The sequence below is a fragment of the Gasterosteus aculeatus genome, chromosome 3 (assembly GCF_964276395.1).
Source record: "Gasterosteus aculeatus chromosome 3, fGasAcu3.hap1.1, whole genome shotgun sequence".
Taxonomy (NCBI): Eukaryota; Metazoa; Chordata; class Actinopteri; order Perciformes; family Gasterosteidae; genus Gasterosteus; species Gasterosteus aculeatus.
Genome location: NC_135690.1, coordinates 10,530,965 through 10,549,283, shown reverse-complemented (window position 1 = coordinate 10,549,283; position 18,319 = coordinate 10,530,965). Strand labels below are relative to the sequence as shown.

The 18,319-nt window shown below is 45.6% G+C and overlaps 1 protein-coding gene across 1 annotated transcript; it reads right to left on the bottom strand.

The window, feature by feature from the left end:
- Positions 1-2,796: 2,796 nt before the first annotated feature.
- On the bottom strand, positions 2,797-17,239 carry LOC120816173 (BMP/retinoic acid-inducible neural-specific protein 3). Its single transcript, XM_040171587.2, has 8 exons — positions 16,762-17,239; positions 16,296-16,593; positions 13,417-13,619; positions 10,528-10,745; positions 8,098-8,203; positions 6,691-6,927; positions 5,151-5,373; positions 2,797-4,084 (listed from the first exon to the last, which is right to left on the bottom strand). The coding sequence occupies exons 2-8, from the start codon at positions 16,559-16,561 to the stop codon at positions 2,950-2,952; spliced, it is 2,388 nt and encodes a 795-aa protein (XP_040027521.2). The 5' UTR covers positions 16,562-16,593; positions 16,762-17,239; the 3' UTR covers positions 2,797-2,949.
- Between the last annotated feature and the right edge of the window lie 1,080 nt (positions 17,240-18,319).

Here is an 18,319-nt window from a genome sequence, read left to right as displayed (position 1 = left end):
GCAAAAATGTTTTCTTGTTCAGCACTGATGCCACCAGTGGACCTCCAGCGAGGTCACAGCGCAAACAAACACTCTCCTGCTCCTTTGTGTGCTCTCTTCGTCGTAAAAAGGGTCTGGAAAGACTCTACAGTTAGTTTCAAACGACGCCGTCCCCTCACGGCTTTTAAAGCAAGTCTGGGCTGCTCTGACGTACCGTCAGCTATTATTCCCGATGCCTCCCATGTGGTTGTCCTCTCCATAAACTCTTCCCCTTCACTGAGCCCCTGCCTCCCATCACCAGCATGCTTGTTAAGCAGACACACACATTAGTCTAACTCATGTTTCCTCAGAGGCCCACAAGCCTGCCAAGGCAAAGCTCCTTCTTATCACTCAGCCTCTGCCCTGCGTGTGTGTGTGTGTGTGTGTGTGTGTGTGTGCGCACATCACACTCCCTCCCTGCCCTCGGATGAAACCTCTCAAAATATACGTATTTTTTGTCGTTGCAGCATCCCGCCTCCAAAGAACCAAGTGTGTTGTTGTTTGGCTTAAACTGGAGGAAATTTGACCCAGAATGCGTTAGCAGAGGGGAACATATGCAAATTTTCCACTCCATTAAAACGATAAATATCGCGATAAAGAAGGAATCTTGTGACAAATATTGTGATATTTAACTTTGCATATCGTCCCAACAGGTTAAAGATTCGCGGGCAGTTTCATCACTGTAAATACATAAAAGTTCCTTCAAGGCATTGAGGTCAATCGAGAGTATTCTGAAGTATCAAACCGAAGAACCGCCCAAACCTCATCAACTCAAAACCAATCATCAATGCGGTGAACTAAATCTGCACAACTAACAGGCCAGATGTGTTCCAGCATCCAGGTCTGTGGAGCGAAGGGAGTTCAGGTCCTGCATGAGCCCCGAGTGCGCCGCAGACTCGGGCCATTGCACATTACTGATAAAATAAACAGAGCAAGACCGTATTGTTCCAATCAAATCTTTTAGTAATTCGACCTAAGGATTTCCTCATTAGGGTCTCCGTTGTGTCCAGTTGCTACAGCGAGTTCGGTTGTTTAAAAATCAACTCTTGTTAATTATTTTTGTGCTTATCACTGCTCCTTTCAGGAATGGTTCCCCGGGTGTGTTTCCATTTTAATAAGTTGCTGACTTCACAGAGAGTCCATTTGTGACTATTCTTTTAGAGAAAGTGGTGAAATATGATGCTCAGTCAGCGGGCCTCAGTGGGATGGTAAGCAGGCGTGCACAATATAAACAACATGTGATCCATTTAGACACATTTATGACACTTGAAAGGATAAGAAGATGAATGCCTGTTACATCTGTTTGTTTGATATAACGACTAGTTATTCTAAGATTTGAAAACAGCCAAAAAGCAAAGCGGTCTGGTTCCAAATGTAACGATATCTACCTGCCAGCAACTGCAAATATCACTACTAACATGTTACCATTTCAGTAGTAACTGAAATGCAAAAAAAATGATGTGAGTGGTACACATTTCCTCAGGTAACTCTTGTTTTGATGATTATTTTCTGTCATGACTGTTTATTATTATCCTCAAGGCGGAAGGTTAAAAATACCGGTACAGCTGCTTTTGGGACCTAATTAATGGTAAAGCTTATATGCCGCTAAAACCTTTGTTTACCTTCATCCATTCCATCTCTATTATTGCTGTCCATTGGAATATGCTCATGTTGGTTTCTTTTTCATCCAAATTAATTTTCAAGAAACCTCGTCAGAATGAACACTGGACAGCGTCCAGATGCACGGCACCACATTTTCGCACGCAGATGCAGAGTATTTACTTGGTAAAAAGAATCTCAAAGCACACCAGATGCTCGATGTTTAACCTCCAGAATGAACCTTTTCCTGGGATGTGATCCAGCTTCAATATCCTTTCCTTCACACACACACTGTCCCCCGCAGTCAATTAAAACACACAGCACAGATTGCTAGTCCCTACAGCAACTTCTTAAATAAACTGCCGTAAGGTTAAATAACTTTTGAAAAGGCAAAAGGCAAACAGTTGGTCCAACATGATAACCTCTCATCATTGTGCTCCTGTGATATCGGATAGCTCAGTACACACTCGTTACAGCCTGAAGGACGGATCGATTTAAGAAAAATCAATGTTGAAGTTCATATGCATGACCGTAGGGATGCTGGTGGTAGTTACACTCCTCATCTCATAATCAAAACTGCCTCAACGGCCTTTTCACATTTCACTCCGGACAATAGCGCCACAGCATATTGACACAATATATGGTTTTAATCTCAGGAGAAATGTCAGGTGAATCTTGCTGAAGCTTCGTCTTTGCCACGAGCTCGTCGGATGCTCTGTCTACGACCGAAGTCCCACCGTGCTGAGAGCCTGTGGGGAAGCTTTTAAGCTGATTCGGTTTGAGTCCCTCTTCTGAATGTCCGACTCGCTCCTAGAGAGTGCGGTCCTCGTCACTGATGCCATAGCGCACCTCTTGTTCGCATGTCTCTGAGGGGGCTCCAGCTCATCTATCACAGTAAGTGTGAATGGCGGACGGGGACGCCAGAGGAACAGAGGCAGGCTGCTCCGGCGCTCCCTTCTCTCACCATACACTTAGTAATCTGTGCTGAGGCTATTCCCTCAATGGAGAATGGGGGCCTTGTGTTACGAGGGTCCAGATGGGGCAAAACAACACTGTTTAACTGTTAATAAATGGTGGCTGTGGGTGTTTTGTGCTTGATTGTTGCTTACTAGCTCACAAATGTTTCCTGCTATATTGAAACGTTTTCAGGGGGTTTTAATTCACAAAACTACACTGAAATTACGGAAACATCCAATTTAATTGCACATAAGTGTATGCACAACACATCCTTGAACAACAAATCACACACTTGACACCGAGGGATCCAGCTGACAAAGGACACAGGTCTGTCTGTGGATAGGAAATAGTACAAAACATCAAAGCGGCCATTGACTAACTACACAGTTTATTTGCCTCGTACTCCTCGTGGTTGGGTTGTCTGGCGCTGAAAGCCTGCAGGGCCGTGAGTATCCTGGTCACGTCTGCACTGGACAGTTTGAGTCTGTGGCGGAGCAGACATGCGAACAGATCCACGTGTGGGGCCCCGGGAGGAGAGAGGCGGTTAACCCTGTAGCGCAGCTCCACCAGCTGCAGCAGGGCCGAGTCCTGGGATCCCTGCGTGTACGGGTAGTCTATCTGCAGAATCAGGTCCTGGATGGCCTCGGGGTCAAAGTGCACGCTGTATCCGAACAGCTGCATGCTGTTCACTTTCATGTAGCCGATGTTGTTGGACGGCTCCGTCGCCTCCAGAGGCTCATAGTACACCGTCGCGTTCCTGTTGCCTCCCGTCACTCCCGCAGGATCCTTGATACGACTCCTCAGGTAGAAATGAACCGTCTCAAAAAAGCTCTTCCATCTGTTTCCGAGAGTCAAAGTCCAATTATAGCAGTCCAAAGGGATATCCAGCTTGGTCCGCTCCCAGTCAGGGTATCCGTGCTGACCCAGAGGCATGGTCCAGCTCTCCGAGTGGCTGCCCCCGAACGGATTCACGAACAGAGACAACGCCGGCTCCAGAGTGCTGTTCCTGGTGAGGCAAAACTGGAGGGCGAGTCCAACGAGCATATGGACGCGGTTGGACTTCACCCGGTTGCTCTTAAGGGTGAGCAGCATCCTCTTCCTCCAGGAGGGGTCAAACCAAGTGTTAACGCGCACGTCATTGCTGACAAAGACCCCGTGCAGAGCGATGCGGGGGTCTCGCCGCTGGAGCAGGTAGCGCAGCTCCAGGTCCTGCAGGTCTCGGTCGCTCTCCAGGCCCAGGTAGGGCTCCGTGGGGTCGGGCACGGCGGGCCGGCAGGCCCCCTGGGTGAGGGTGAAGCCGAGGTTGCAGCTGGAGCACCGTGTCCTGTTCTCCGCGGAACAGGAGGTGCAGCGGGCGCCGTCGCCCACAGAGCAGGGAATGAGGCCCTGGCAAGGCGGGTGGTTGTAGGGGCAGGAGCAGCTGCGGCTCTCGTCACTATAAACACCAACCTGGTTGTTCTCGCTGCAGTATAAAATGGAGAGGGCGTAGCTCAACCAAAAGTGTAGCGGCCTGAAGGGGAGACAAACACAAAACATCGAATTCATATATGTCACTGTGCCGCAGAAAACAATTAGAGGCAAACTCTGATTCAGCTCAAGCTGCGGAAGCAGAATCCTAACAAAATGAATATTTTAACTCATTGAACTTCCTTGCTGTGGCGCAGATTGGTGGTGACAACAAAACATACAGACAGATGCGCATACGATTCATGCGTACTCTTATTGTCTTGTGGCTTTTTCGCCTGAGGTTTATACTACTTTTTACAGCAAATACAGCACAATGTCATTAAAACGATTACAATGTAAAAAAAGCTAACAATGTAAAAAAGCAGACCAATAAAACACACAAACATTCAGTTTAAGAGGGCCACAAAAACTGATTTACCCAGTAACCCTAAACCACTATTGACTTCTTTACGTTACAAGCAGAGGCGTTGTGACAAAGATGTGTAATTGGACTGTGGAGTGAGGAAGCCGTGCAGGCGATTGACTAGTGAGCTGATGTATTGTGTCATTTAGTTAATTTCCCTTCCAGAAATAACTATAAACACAGAGTGTTCATGAGAGACGAATAAATCTGAGTGAAGTTATGACCACGTCGGTCTCCGATAGGCTGCAGGAATGGATTATCCAGGTGCCACTGCATCTGAAACAGCAGCTGTTATAGTGAAAACAATACAGTGATAAATACAGCCAAAGTCGTCAAGTATTACCGGCCACAGCAGCTTTAATTCTGGGATGTCGTCCCGTTAAAACCAATGGAAATAAAGAGGAGACTTTTATGAAATGCTGTATTGATTGGAGTGCAGTTTAAACCTGCAGACATGATCCCGCCTGTCTCTCCCCCCCCCGGGGGAACGGAGGAGCAGCTCCGCTCCTGTCAGCACTTTTCACCTCACTCCACAACTACATTTCCTTCAGCGCCGTCTAATAAGTAACGTCCTGCTCCGCTGCTCTCTGCGAGCACCTGGCGCATACGTAAATCCTTTTCATAATTATAAGTTTTGGGGAGCACCTTGGCGGAAAAGGCAGCGGTATAAATAGCCCCCCTCCCTTGTTCTCCTTTTGGCTCTTACCTCGTCCTCTGCAGGACTATTTGGGGCTGCTTTCGGCACCTCTTGCTGAGGCTGAAGAGCCTGTTAACGGTGCGGTGAGCTTTAGAGAAAAGCTGGTTGCCACTGGTCTCCAGCTGCCTGTAGCGCTGGAGCACGCTGGCGTCCGTCCTCCACATGTGTTCCACGACAGATGTGTTCACAGCGTAATGGGTTGGCAGTTTCTCAACAAAGCTTTGGAACTCCTCTGGTAGGAAAAACAAAACAAAAACATGAATAAATAAACTGTGCCTACGGCTACGAGCCTCAGGGTAACAATATCCCTGAAAGAATAATAATAAACTGTCTTCTTCTCATTGTTTGTCCCAGAAAAGCAAACAGAGGAGAAATAACAGCCGCAACATGCCAAGAAAGCATGTTCTGTTTTTTTATTACTTTCTTCGGAGGAAGGGAATGCTGATTTCATGAGCATATCAAACCACAAACTCCTTTCATATTTTGTCTCAGCGAAAGGATACACGTTTCCCTCCTATCGCCAGTATGGAGCACCGCACACCTTCAAAGCAAGTAGTCCCTAATTAGAGATGAGTGACACTTTATGCACAATTGCGGCTGCCGCCTTCAACACCGTGGAAGTAAGGCGGCTTGCCATCGTAACGCTGGCGTCAAACGTCACGCAAACTTTCTGTTTTTTTATCCGCGACGCAGCTGTCACATTCATCAAACATCAATAATTGATTGATTGTTGGATAAACTTCTCTGTCAGAAGAATCTTTCTCCTGATTTATGTCGCAAACCACAAACTTGAGTTCTGGGAAACTTGCTACTAATCTCGTGGGTGTTTATGATAATTACAGCAATGTCTGAAAATAGAGTGCAATAATACAGAAAATTAGATTAAAAAGTAGGACTTCGACTTACTTGGCCTTTTTATTGAATAAACCTTATTCATTTTTAACACTCCTTTAGTCCTTTTATGTCGCATGAATATACACGAAGCTGCAACCACCAGTTGTTTAGCTTAGCATAAAGACTCCTATAGGATAAAACAACCCTTATCCTTAGGTTTCCTTATATAATTTATCTACTGAACTTCTTACAGGTTAAACAAACCAGATATCACGTGTTTTTAATTAACCGTAGTTATGAGAGGTATTAGTTTTCCCATAAAGCAAACAATCCTGAATTGTCATTACGTTTTTTTATGTGATTCTTCACAGCACTTTAAAAACAGATTTGAGCAGCCCTGAGCCTCTGAAGGGGACCAGAAGCCTCATTTGATTTGAGGCCATGAGTGACAGGTCTCTTGATTCAGCGTCTGGCAGCTTGCGGTGTTTGACAACCCAGCATGCTTTCAGAACCACCCCGACACATGGCTTTCTGTTCCTTGAAGCGCTTATTTTGAAGTTTAAATGTTGTGATAAAATAACCCACGTCCCAAAGTATCAGCATTCTGCGAGTTTTAAAAGCCAATGTTCCACAAGTGACTTTTTTGAAGGCACCACTCAAGCTGACATTTTCAGGAGCTGTTTTTGTCACAGTGAATTAAATTCCCCTGACTCACCGGATTCCTCAAACTCCTGGTTTGTCATCCTCCAGGTGTCTCTGATGCGCAGCAGGTTGCTCTCAAGAGTTTGCAGGTCAGAAAGGGGACAGTTGCACAGAGGGAAGTCCACGCTGCACTCGCACCAGCAGTCGCCGCTGCGGCACACAAACTGGCCCTCGGATTTACAGCCCACGTAGTTGAGAGACGCCTGAATGAAGCGGCTCCGCAAGTAGCCGGGTAGGACGACCTGCAGCCCTGTGGGAGGTAAAAAGAAAGGAAGGAATAAGGCTTTCATTTATTTCAGGGATTGATGGGTTTTCTGTTCGTCAAACCATAAATGAGCCAAGGTCCGATAGAAAGGCATCTACATTCGTTTCATTACTCACATTAGTCCAAAACACTTCACTGCTCTCAGAATTGGCCTTGAAATACGAAATGCTGTGAATGTAAATATTAACATATCATTGAAGTGCTTCATCTCAGGGCAGTCATGTAATTTGGCTTAGCACTTACTCTTTAAGCTATTTAAAATGTGTAAATGAGCCGCATCATTGCACTGGTTGAAATTTAGTGTGATTACCATGAACACATACACACAAACGCACACACACACACACACACACACACTGTAGTTCATTTTGACTCAATCCCACACACACTCCGGTCGTGCTGTCATAAATACATAAATACTCACTAATGCACCAAATATGTGATAATCCACCGTATAAAACAGTCTGGAACCGACACACTAGGTGACTGTTTACTATTAGCCAAAATGCCTAGCTGTGTTTTGCAAAAGAAAATAAAGAAAGGGAAGGAAATGTGTGTGTGTGTGTGTGTGTGTGTGTGTGTTGTGACCCGCTTTTATATACTTAAGCCTTAAGCAGTAAACAATGAGCTTGGAGCTGAACGCCTCAATCAAGAAATTTGATTGAATTAAGAGAAATAATAGTACATTGTGGGTTCTGGCTGTATGATTCAATTTGTTGATGTGAGCAAAGATATAGAAGAATGTCTTATGAATCCTTTAAAGCAATGGTTTACATTAAATGTACCTGTCACCTTCTTGCTGAGATGATTAATGTCACGTCCGACTCACCGTCGACGATCATCCAAATCTTCTCGGTTTGACCAAAGGAATAGATTCTACTGCCAGATGGTGATGACACCCTGGAACCACACTAACTGTCTTTTCATCAGACACACGATCCGATCTACGGCATCAGGTGCCAGTGCCTTTTTAAAACCTGCTGAAGAGAATAGCTTTTGCTGTTGCTAAGACACCGGAAAGCAGCGGCGGCTCCGCTGACGTATCGTCCACCTCGACCTTGTCATGTTTTAGTCATGCTACATCTTTTTTGTTTCTGGCAGACAGAGGTCCCATTTGTCATGGCTGCTACAGGCTAACACCAAACTACAACTTACCTTGTAGTTGAACCTTGTTTTCCGGGCTGTGAACCAGCACGGAGCTGACCGTGTCCAGATTGTCATAGTTGCTGCATCCAAGCGGCCCGGTTCTGGTTTCTGTTACCTGCGAGACGTTTCAGAGAATGTGAGTCTTTTGTATACGAGTTGTGGTTTTTTCATCTGCCCCCCTTCTTTGAAATGACCCGTCTGTATCGACTAATCTTACTCCTGTATTTTCAAATATAGACGGCCAAAAAGAACACGCAATATATCCTCAAAGGCCTTTCATGCCTCAGCTGACTTTTGAATGCAGTGAGTCACTGAAGTGATATTGGAAGGATCTAAAGCTTTCTAAGAGAGATTTGCTCTGGACCTCGAGGATAAATAAACTTCCTTTTGACTGGAAAACCTGAAAATGATTCACCCTTCTGCTCATTTGTAACACTGATTTGTCTAGATGTTGAACTTCGAAAATCCGACGCCCTGAAATACCAAAACGCATAATTTACTGCGTATTAGCATAAGTTTATGACCAGGATCTCTCCTTTTTCTCTCTGAACCCTCAATACCGTGTGTAATTTTAATGAATGACCATTTATCGTCGCAGGTAATGGGTTACATCCCTCATAAAATGTGGTATTCATCTCCCTCACTCGCTTTCTCTGGAACTGATCTTTAGTCGAACTGAATTCCACACACACACACTGAAAAGTAGCAAATGAATGGAAGTAAGCCGGGCTGGAAATTAATGGAATGATATTTCTAATCCATCAAGCTGATGCATAACTGTAGGAACGTGTTCTCACTTTTGCAGGGGAGGAGAGATGGGGGAGGATGGGGGGGAGGGCAGCTTGTCTTCATCAGTGGCTACTCACTTTAGCCTCTATGTTTGCCCCTCTGGCTGATTAATGAGTGCACTCTAATGGCCACTTCAGATCCGTTAAAACGGATGATTGTTGTTTCGGAGGACAGGACGCACCGCCGCTGCCGTCCTCCGCTCTTTAAAGATTTCGAGGCGGCTGTGAGATCTTTTTCTTTCCGCTGCCTTAAAACCGTCATTAGTACGTAATGGGGGATAAGAAAAGACACGTTTGACCATCTTACAAAAAGGTTTTTCAAAATGAATTCACGAGTCCGATGCAAATCAAATCCCCCACAGTTCCTCTGGCACACATTTATGTGCCGATAAACTGCACTCCAAATAGTGAAAAACAGGCGAGAGAGATTTGCTGCCCCCCCCCCCCCCCCCCCCCCCCCCGGAGCTACAACAGGTGAGATCGGCTGGTGTCAGGGCAATTCTGTAAATAAGCATTTGCTCTTAATCCTACCTGATTAAAAAAAAGTGGGAATTAAAGTTTGTTGGTTTATGTTATCTGCAGAGTCATGAATTTAAACTGCTCTTCAGCTTAACTATTTTCGGCTCGTTTACTTTATCTTCCTTCCTCTGAGAGGAATGTTGAGCTTGATTCAATTTATTTTAATAACATTTATAATGAAAATACACGCTAATCCAGGAACCGTTTGGCTAGAAACCCAATGATACTTTTTAAATAGACAGAAATATTAAAAACACATATTAGTGGAATTAAAAGTGAATTTTTATTAAGTATGGTTACTAGTTCATTTTCATAATAGGTTCAAATCCAAATGAATTTGTTTGTTAAATATAAATCCATACAGATGAAACTACGAACAATATTAAAATAACCTTCTTCAGTGACAGAAACTAGTGACGGTGTAACGTCTTACAAATAATGGGCTTAAAGTAATTGTACAATTTATACAGGCGAGTTAAAGTTAAGTTAAACTCCCCGAGCCGTCTGGCTGCGTGGCAGCGAAGTGCAGCACTCGTGTCTCGTGTCTCTGGGTGGAGGAGGAGAATCTGGGTGGAGCAGATGCACTCAGCTGTGTTATCATTAGTGGCCACTGCCTACTGAGGCCTGGTTAAAAGTGAGTGACTGATTACTCACTGACGGAGATGAGATAATGGACATAATGATACAACATTGTTAGGGGGTCGGTTTGAGTTCTTTAGAGAGCATAAACAGTCATCTAACAAAATGTGTATTTTACTTTGCTCTCTCGTTGATATAACTACAGCAGTGACGTCACTGAGTACTGGCCGCCCCCAGATTCATGGAGGTAATACTTTTTAACAAAACATGTTTTGGGGCCATTTCTGTGCATACTTAAAGCAGCCCAGTATTTTAACGGTGCTACATTGACTCGTGCTGGGTCGATTGTTGTCTAGTGATCTGTGTGTGCACTTACAGCCGGATGATCTCCCCTGACAACTGAATAACTCATTCAAAGGTTCAGCAGCTCAAACCCAAAACCGATTCAGTCCACCCCGATGCTTTATATTTCGCTGTTCCCACGCGTGGCTGATGGCGGTTTACCAACCCGGAGCCACAAAAGCTGCACAGCTGCCACGTGACTTCCACATACCCGTATGGCAGTGGATGCAATCTGGAGGTGGTGCAGCCTGCGCAGGGTGCTCTCTCTGTCGGTGAAGTAGGAGGCGGCCAGCTGGTGGAGGGCCTCCAGGGTCACCGTCCCCGTGGCGTTTGAGTTCCTGTCGGCGCCGCGGCCGCCATCGGCCCCCGCAGGCGAAGACTCCTGGCTGAGCTTCCTTTTGTCCACAAATATGGTCAAAGACTCTTCCCCTGGTAAGAAAGCGAGGGAGGGGAAAGAGGAGCTTCATTAGCTCTGACAGAGCAGCGCTAATCACCTTTCATTAGTATCTTTTCAGACTCAAAAGCGGTGATAAAGGGCTCTGAGGGAACTGACAGATTGGATGATTGGAAGGAAAAGTACAGACAAGGTTTCTCTATCGGTTGAACTTCTCGGGAACAAAGAGATTATCCAAGATCATTAAGCATCCTACTCTAATTGTTTTAATTATCTTAATTACACTATTAAAAATGGCATTACAAATACAACAGATCTCAGGTCTTCTGTGGGTGACAAGTACATTCAATACACAAAAAAAAAAACAGATTACAATTTTAACATGCACATAAAAAGCAGCAGGAAAACCAAACTATACGCCTTTTCACACCAACTTAAACTGTTAAAGGAGATGCGGGGACCAGATGTCCAAACAGTATGTGCAAAGACACAAGGGGAAGCTTTCTTATGGTGGATGTGAAACACAAGGGGAGAGTTTTCATGGTTGTTTCTCTGATTGTGCAATCGATGAATTTGTCATCATTTATATTCATACGAGTAATTAATTCACTGGTAATGATCTTTCAGTTATATCCTGAATTATGAAGCGCTTTGTAAAGTCTGGTTCAAATTGATCCCCATGAATTATTCATTGATCATCTTTCTAACGTTTAATAACGATGATTGAGGTGGTTCACGGGTCCTCGTGCTGAATTAGGACGGGCGCCACAAATGGCTACAAGCCGTGTGGCGTGACAGCCGCCGTGGTGCTGTCGGACTACTTCACAGACGCTTCGCCATTGGTAACGGCGCCCTGCTTCTCATCGACGGGTCTTGACGAGCGGTGGAGCGGCAACTATCGTTAGACAAATAGATTGTTTCAGGGACGCTTCCACATCCAGTTATCGGCAAACCGCGGGACTGGAAATTGGGGCTTATTTGCACCAATTCCACGATGATTGAAATCTATGGAAAAGAATCCAGATGATGAAAGGAAAGCATTTGCACATTTTGTGTCTTTGTGAGTACACACGTTTTGAGTGCGTTGCATCTGGCCCCCTGGACTTTTGTGATAGATGAGGTTGTTTTTGACGATTTTTTCCCTCAAACTGCCTCATCCACCGCGCTTCTATTGCAATAGTTGATTTACCCACGTTTCTCAATGGAACTCACAGTGTGTGTTTTCCCCAGAGAAATTCTTTGAAATTGCTACATTCAGCTGTGTTATTACATTTCATTGCAGCTCAAATCAATAGCGTGATATGTTCACACTGACCTATATAGCCAACATTAATAAGCCCAATTATTTTGTCTAAAAGGCTGGGATACCAGTTACCAGGAAAGTACAGCCGATGTCTGGGCTCTCAGTCAAAAGAATGTCCGTCAGTGAAGTTGAGTGCAGTTTGAATGAGTGTGCTATTAGAAAACCTAAACTTCATTAAATCCTCTCTTTACTCTGAATGGTCCCTCGCCACACTTACAGAGCATCACTCCATATGAGGAGCATCTGTTCTTGCGATGCTTTGTAATGTATTGAAGAGAAGGATGTAAAGTGATTACGTAAATAGCAACGGCCGCTAGCAGGTACGTTTATATCGAATGAGGACCGTGTGAAAGTTGTCAGCTGAAGAGTTCTTTTTTTCAGCAAAACCAAAATATTCAGTAATATCGTAGTCATATCAAATAAAATCGTAGTCCTCGTTTGAAGTATACAACATTGACGTTTGGACAGTGGACAGGACCGTGCTGTCTCTCTCCTGCTTTCTTCCAGCAATGAACATGGTTCGTTGAAAAGCATGACAGCCACTGTTTGCTATCCTGCAGCGAGTAGCTTAGGAGCCTGAGGGCAAATCAAACCTCGATCAATAACAGCAACAGATCAGAAATGAGTCCCATGAAAAGCCATTCTGATCCGAGGCTGTATCGACAGGACGACATTCTTTATCAGCTGATTAGAACAGTGGCCTCCAATTTAAATACCAAGTCCCACAAAACATGACTTTGTGGTTTTGTATGCAATAGAGTTTCACTCTGTTATTAAACATTCCTGTGTTGTATTCAATCTGCAGTCCATTCTCAGTGGAGGCGATTTGTCTTTCTTGAGATGAGTTGCAGTCTGAGAGATTGGTGAATTCTGGTATGAAATGTTGAAACTGCGAAAACATTTTTTTGCCTTCAGTTCTGAGATTTCGACCTCCGTGGGGTCCGTTTAAAAGTTTGGCTGGATCCTGCATTAATGGGAAGAACCACTAAACATTAAATAATTCTTAGATTTCAAGGATCATCGCCAGTAGCCGTTTTCAACTAAATTTGCATTTGGGTAACTACTTCAAAAGTTTGTTTGTTTGGTTTTTTGGTAGAAACTTCTTAAATCCCGCATCCTATTGACAAAGTATTATTTGTTAAAGTTATTTATGAGATACAGAAACGATAAGCCAATTTCATACAGATGAGAACAAGGTGGTGAAGCTCAATTTAGGGAAATACCCTATTTAGACAACCAAACAAAATAGCTTTTCACTAAAGCATACCAATTCGATTATTTTTTAAGGAGCCAAAAGCCAGAAGACACGTTAAATTCGGTGCCCCATGTGCTGGGAAAACAAAAATCACATTGGAAGCTGTGCGCGTGCGGCTGCCTTTGAAGCTCTGCGTACTCCACTGTACCTCCCAGAGTGGCAGAGAGGAGGAGGTGGGTGCCATATTTTTTGATTAGACTCTCTGTAATCGTCTGGAGGGTTGGCCGCCTCCCCAGCTGGCGGATGGTGTGAGTGAAGTCGGGGTCGAGGGGCAGAGCCAGGCCGCCGCTGCCACCTAAACCATCCCTCTTCTCCACCGCCAGGCTGTTGACCTTCCATCGACCAAACTCCCTGGAGACACAACAACACACACACAAATGCACAGAGACATTTGCTCACTTTGTTTTCGGCCTTTACTGGTGTGTAAAGCCCCGGGCGGCTGTTTAACAATTATGTAGACAGAGAAGCCTTGGGTGAATGTGTGTCACATACTCTGAGAGCCTACATGGTGCCGCACAGTATACTGACTGCACACGATGCATTACCACACGTGATGTGATGGATCCTTTGGGCCCTTATTGGGTTTTTTTCTTGTTCCGTGAGTAGATTGATACCACACATCTGCACAATAAGTATGGAGCTCCTGCTAATAGCCAGTTAGCTTAGCATTTGTTTATTTTATTTATGAATTAAAGAAAAAACGTTTGTGTCAATTAGTGAGCTGCTGGATGAGTTAACTGATTGAAGCTGGATATTTGGCACAATGATTTAGTAATGTAATCTTAAGTATACGCAATTAAGACTATTGTTGTCCAGTTTTTAATGCTTATTCAGGTTTGAGGGATCTCCTGTGTAGGACGACCTGTCACAGCTACAAGGTCATTTGGCAAATGTTGTCTTTCCCAAATTAGCTGAGGTTTTCCACAGTATTTCCATCTTGTTTGGGGATTTTTGTCTGTCAATGTTCTCTGAACAACCTCTGCGCTTTAAATAACAACTGCATGGATAAAGCACAACTTATTGACATGCATTGCTGCAACTCCCACAGCAACAGAAAAAAACAAAATAAAGCTCCACATTATCAGCTGCCATTATTTGTTATCTTGTGCCCTTTGGACACGAGTCTCGATGAACGCTAGTTATTCACAAAGCGTCACGGAGATACGGCCGCTACTCCCTGTGCTCCCGCCCTGCACGGCATCAGTTAATGTCTTCCTCACCCACCGTAATGCTTGCTGCCTCTGCGTACCTCCCTCCCTTCTGGGGACGCAATCTAATCACTGTCACGAGAAAAATGATCGGCAGCAAAATAATTGGGCAACTGGGGCAGTGTGGAGCGCGTCGTTACAGCCAATCATCATAACCGGTTGAGAGTCCATCCCTGGTGGACAGATGGGTGTCGTGGTTCCAGCTGCGGCTTCAGGCTAAAGATATTCCGTCAGCATGCACCTACACGGGCCGACTACAGGGGTGTTTGCTGTAGGACTGCGCTTTCTAAATGGATGCTTACTGTATGTACTGCAAGCAATCGATTGTGATGAAAGCAAACCCTTGGAGAGAAAGTGTAAAAAGAAGCAGTAAGGAGCAAATCGACTGCTTAAATGCTGCTGCTTGACTGACAGCTACTCTGGTTCAGTTATTACAGAGATCACCGGGGCTCCACACGCAGTTCAGCCTCTGGGCTATTTAAGAGCACATAGAATAATGCTGAACAGCAACTCTGGGGAAATAAGTTGTACACATTTCTAAAAATAAATGCTGTTTGTGTCACCGCAATGTATTCTTTCACCTGCACAAAAAATGATGGTCCATAACGCGCAAATTCACCAGAAACGGGTTCAAATTTGCTCTGTTGTCAGTTTTCACCTTGTTACTGGAGGTTTTTTTTCTTCTTCTTCTTCCTCGTTTTGGATTCTTAGTTTAAATCCTTAATCCCTAATCCTTAAAACAGCCCTTGGGTTAGAAATGTGATCAGGCAGCTTACGGGTTGCAGGATCGACCGCTTCTGGGTAGAAGACCCTGGAGCGGTGAGACGTCAGCCAGCAGATGGTGGCCTGCCTCTGACAGTCCGGGCTGTCGGCTCCTCTGTCAATGATTTTCACTAACGGTAAAGAAGAAGCCTCGTGTCAGGGGGCCATTGGGACTTTTGTGCAGCAGGTCCGTTGAAAAAAAAAAAAGAGGCAGCTGTCACTAAGGGACAAACACCTCAGCGAAAACGATCTCCCGAGAGGAGGTAACGTACCGGTTGATTCATGCACGTACGGATGCAGAATTGTTTCTTTTAGAAAAAGAAACTTGGCCATTGAATGATATTCGTTATAAGGAAAACTGCCCCAATAGACACAAGAACTGAGAAGGACAGAGGATGTCTTCCTCTCAGCACGATATAAACCCCTAAACATAAACACCCCCATTTTGTAGCTATCAGAACACCGCATTGCATTTGCACAAGTATGCGAACACATTTATCAGCATTTTAGTCATCTAAGTTGTAACAAAGCACGAATAGAACATTATCATATGAATGGGTGTGCCGACTGTTAGTCAAAGGCAGCACCAGTGAAGTGCAGCTCAGGGACACTGCAGGAAGTCACTGAAAGGATGTAAGTGTCCACACGCAGTCAGCGGGTCAACCCCTGTAGTCAAATGTCAAACCCTGAAGCGAAAAACACGAGAAAAGGAAGAAACGACAGCCTGGTGCTATTCACATGGATGATTGGCTTTCATGGTGAGTACTTTAAGGCAGGAGCGAAAGGGCACCGCTACAGTAGTTCTTTCGGCGTGCTCATCAGCTCGCAGCTAATTCGGTGCAGGTGTGATACCTGTGAGAGCGCGCGTGTCTTCGTCCCAAACACTCCCAGCAGCTGCTTTCCCTGATTAGTTCCTCTCTGGCTGAGTGCTCATCGGTGGAATTATACAGCGGCGGCATGTGTGGCGAAATGAAAACGCGCAAAAACACTCACGCGGCGAGAAAAAATGACCCCCCCCCCCCTCCTCCCTCCCCCAATTGCCGACCGGCGGTCTCACCTGTAGATCTTGTACCTGGTACCGTAGCCCTGCTGGTACCTCTCCGCGGCCTCCGTGAACTCCAGGGCCTGTTGGAAGGGGCCCTTATCGGAGAGCAGCCAGCCCAGGGAGCCGGCGGCGCCCTCCTCTTGTCCGGCGGCGGAGGACGCGGCGGCAGCGACCCCGGTGGTCCGGCAGCAGCAGCAGCAGAGCCAGAGGCCGAGAGCCGCCCCCCCCCATAGCAGAGACAGAGACAGCCGCTTATGACTGATTCTCTGACGGCTCATGCTTCACCCAGCGACACCTCATTCTTTCCGGACTGAGAGATGACACATAGTTTGGTTTTAGGCAAAGCAGTGCGTCTGGCAGATTAAAAAAAATTGTGGGGGGGGGGGGGGGGGGGGGTTGACATCTACTTTTTTTAGAACTGAGAATTTGAGAGTTAATGAATGATGCAAATGTTCCACTGTCCTTGAAGTGCTCGTACCTGATTTTGCAAAAGGTGATCAAGGTGATGCGCTCTGGAGAATCAAGTCAACTCTTTCTGGCTCCAGAGCTGCAAACAAAAAAACAAAGAACAAAACAAAAGAAAAACCCTCTCTCCTCTTCGGTGATCCGGACAAATAGATCTGCTGCTGATGAGTCCTTTTCTCTACTCCGACTCGATCCCTGCCTCTCGCGCAACTTTATTCCGCAATCCCCCGAATCGCCCGCTGCTCGGGGGCAAGTTGCGGCCGGCGAGGCGCGAACGCGGAGCAGTTCATCGTGGAGGCGCCTGCGAGGCTCGCTGATATCCCCGGAGGCTAAACGCAAAAGACAGATCCGTCCATCCCGCTCGGGAGTGATGCGCCCGTGTGATCCTCCTCGGAGTTGTCCATCTGCACGCGTGCTTGGTGTTGCGTGCGCGCCGTTGCTCCCCCCATCCGAACGCGCGCCTGCCTCCACGCGGAGAGAGCTTATTCCTGCCGTCTTTTTCCTTTTTTTGTTTCTCAGAGTGAGAACGCAAAAGGGGGAGAGCAAGTGCGTCCTAATGAGGTTTAAATTTACAGTGTGAGCGTGTTCAAGTTCCGAGGACAGCAGGGGGAGGATGGTGCTTTAAGGGCGTCTAGCAGTCACCTTTTCTTCCACAGCATGTTCCCCCGTGTCATCCTGGCATATCAGAAGTGTGAAGAAGAGCTCGATAGTGGGCTAATTGTCTCCCAGCAAGCGTTGCTGTATTTACCACGGAAAATAATTAAAAGCCATTGTCAGAGTTTCTTGGGTGATGGGATTCGAGTTTAGGAGTGTATCTTCATTTGTGGGCATTTGGCATTTTTGCATATAACTTTCTCAGTGTAAAAAGCCACTCGAACCCCTAATTATTCAAAAATAACGTTTTATCTGCAATTTGCCGATACACTTGTGAACTCACATCCCGGCAATGGGGGACAGGCAGGTGTTTGAGAGGATGCTGATGTGGAGCCCTAAACCGCCGTCCTTGCAGCACCGCGACTATTTGACGTGCTGTCGACAAATCTTTCAGCCATGTGAAAGCCGAATGCCGTTAGAGGACAATTTGCTGCCTCGGGCCTTCCAGTGATGGTAGAGGAGGGTATAGGGACAAAGCTCTGCATATTTGTGTGTTTGGGGAAACGGGTCGACAGGTACATCAGATGAATCTCTAATTAGACTCCCGTATCTGCTCTGCGGGGACCACAACAACAAAGACGATCCAGAGCTAGAATTTGTTTGACATTCGTGCAATTACACTTTACTTAAGGTTTGCCAGGAGAGTCCTTTTGTCTTGGTCTTTTAAGTCATCTTGTCATTATGCTTGTCATTCACACTGACATCCTGATTGACAAAGGCCTCCCTAAATGGGCTGCGAGGAGAATGTCTGTTATCCCCGATGGGGTTGAATCAATAGACCGCTTTCATTGATTCTTTTTTTCCTTTAAATTTATTTGGCAAGTGTCTGGACGCCAGGGGACGTTTTTTTCTTTTCTTTTCTCTTTGTAGCTCAAATTAAGACAGTCAGTTCAATAACATCTTCAAAGACTAAATAG

Coding starts and splice junctions, on each gene's coding strand:
- LOC120816173 (XM_040171587.2), bottom strand. CDS start 16,561: ATGAGCCGTCAGAGAATCAGTCATAAGCGGCTGTCTCTGTCTCTGCTA. Junction 13,620..16,295: donor ACCAGGTACAAGATCTACAG/GTGAGACCGCCG, acceptor TTGTGTCTCCAG/GGAGTTTGGTCGATGGAAGG. Junction 5,374..6,690: donor CCAGGAGTTTGAGGAATCCG/GTGAGTCAGGGG, acceptor TTTTCCTACCAG/AGGAGTTCCAAAGCTTTGTT.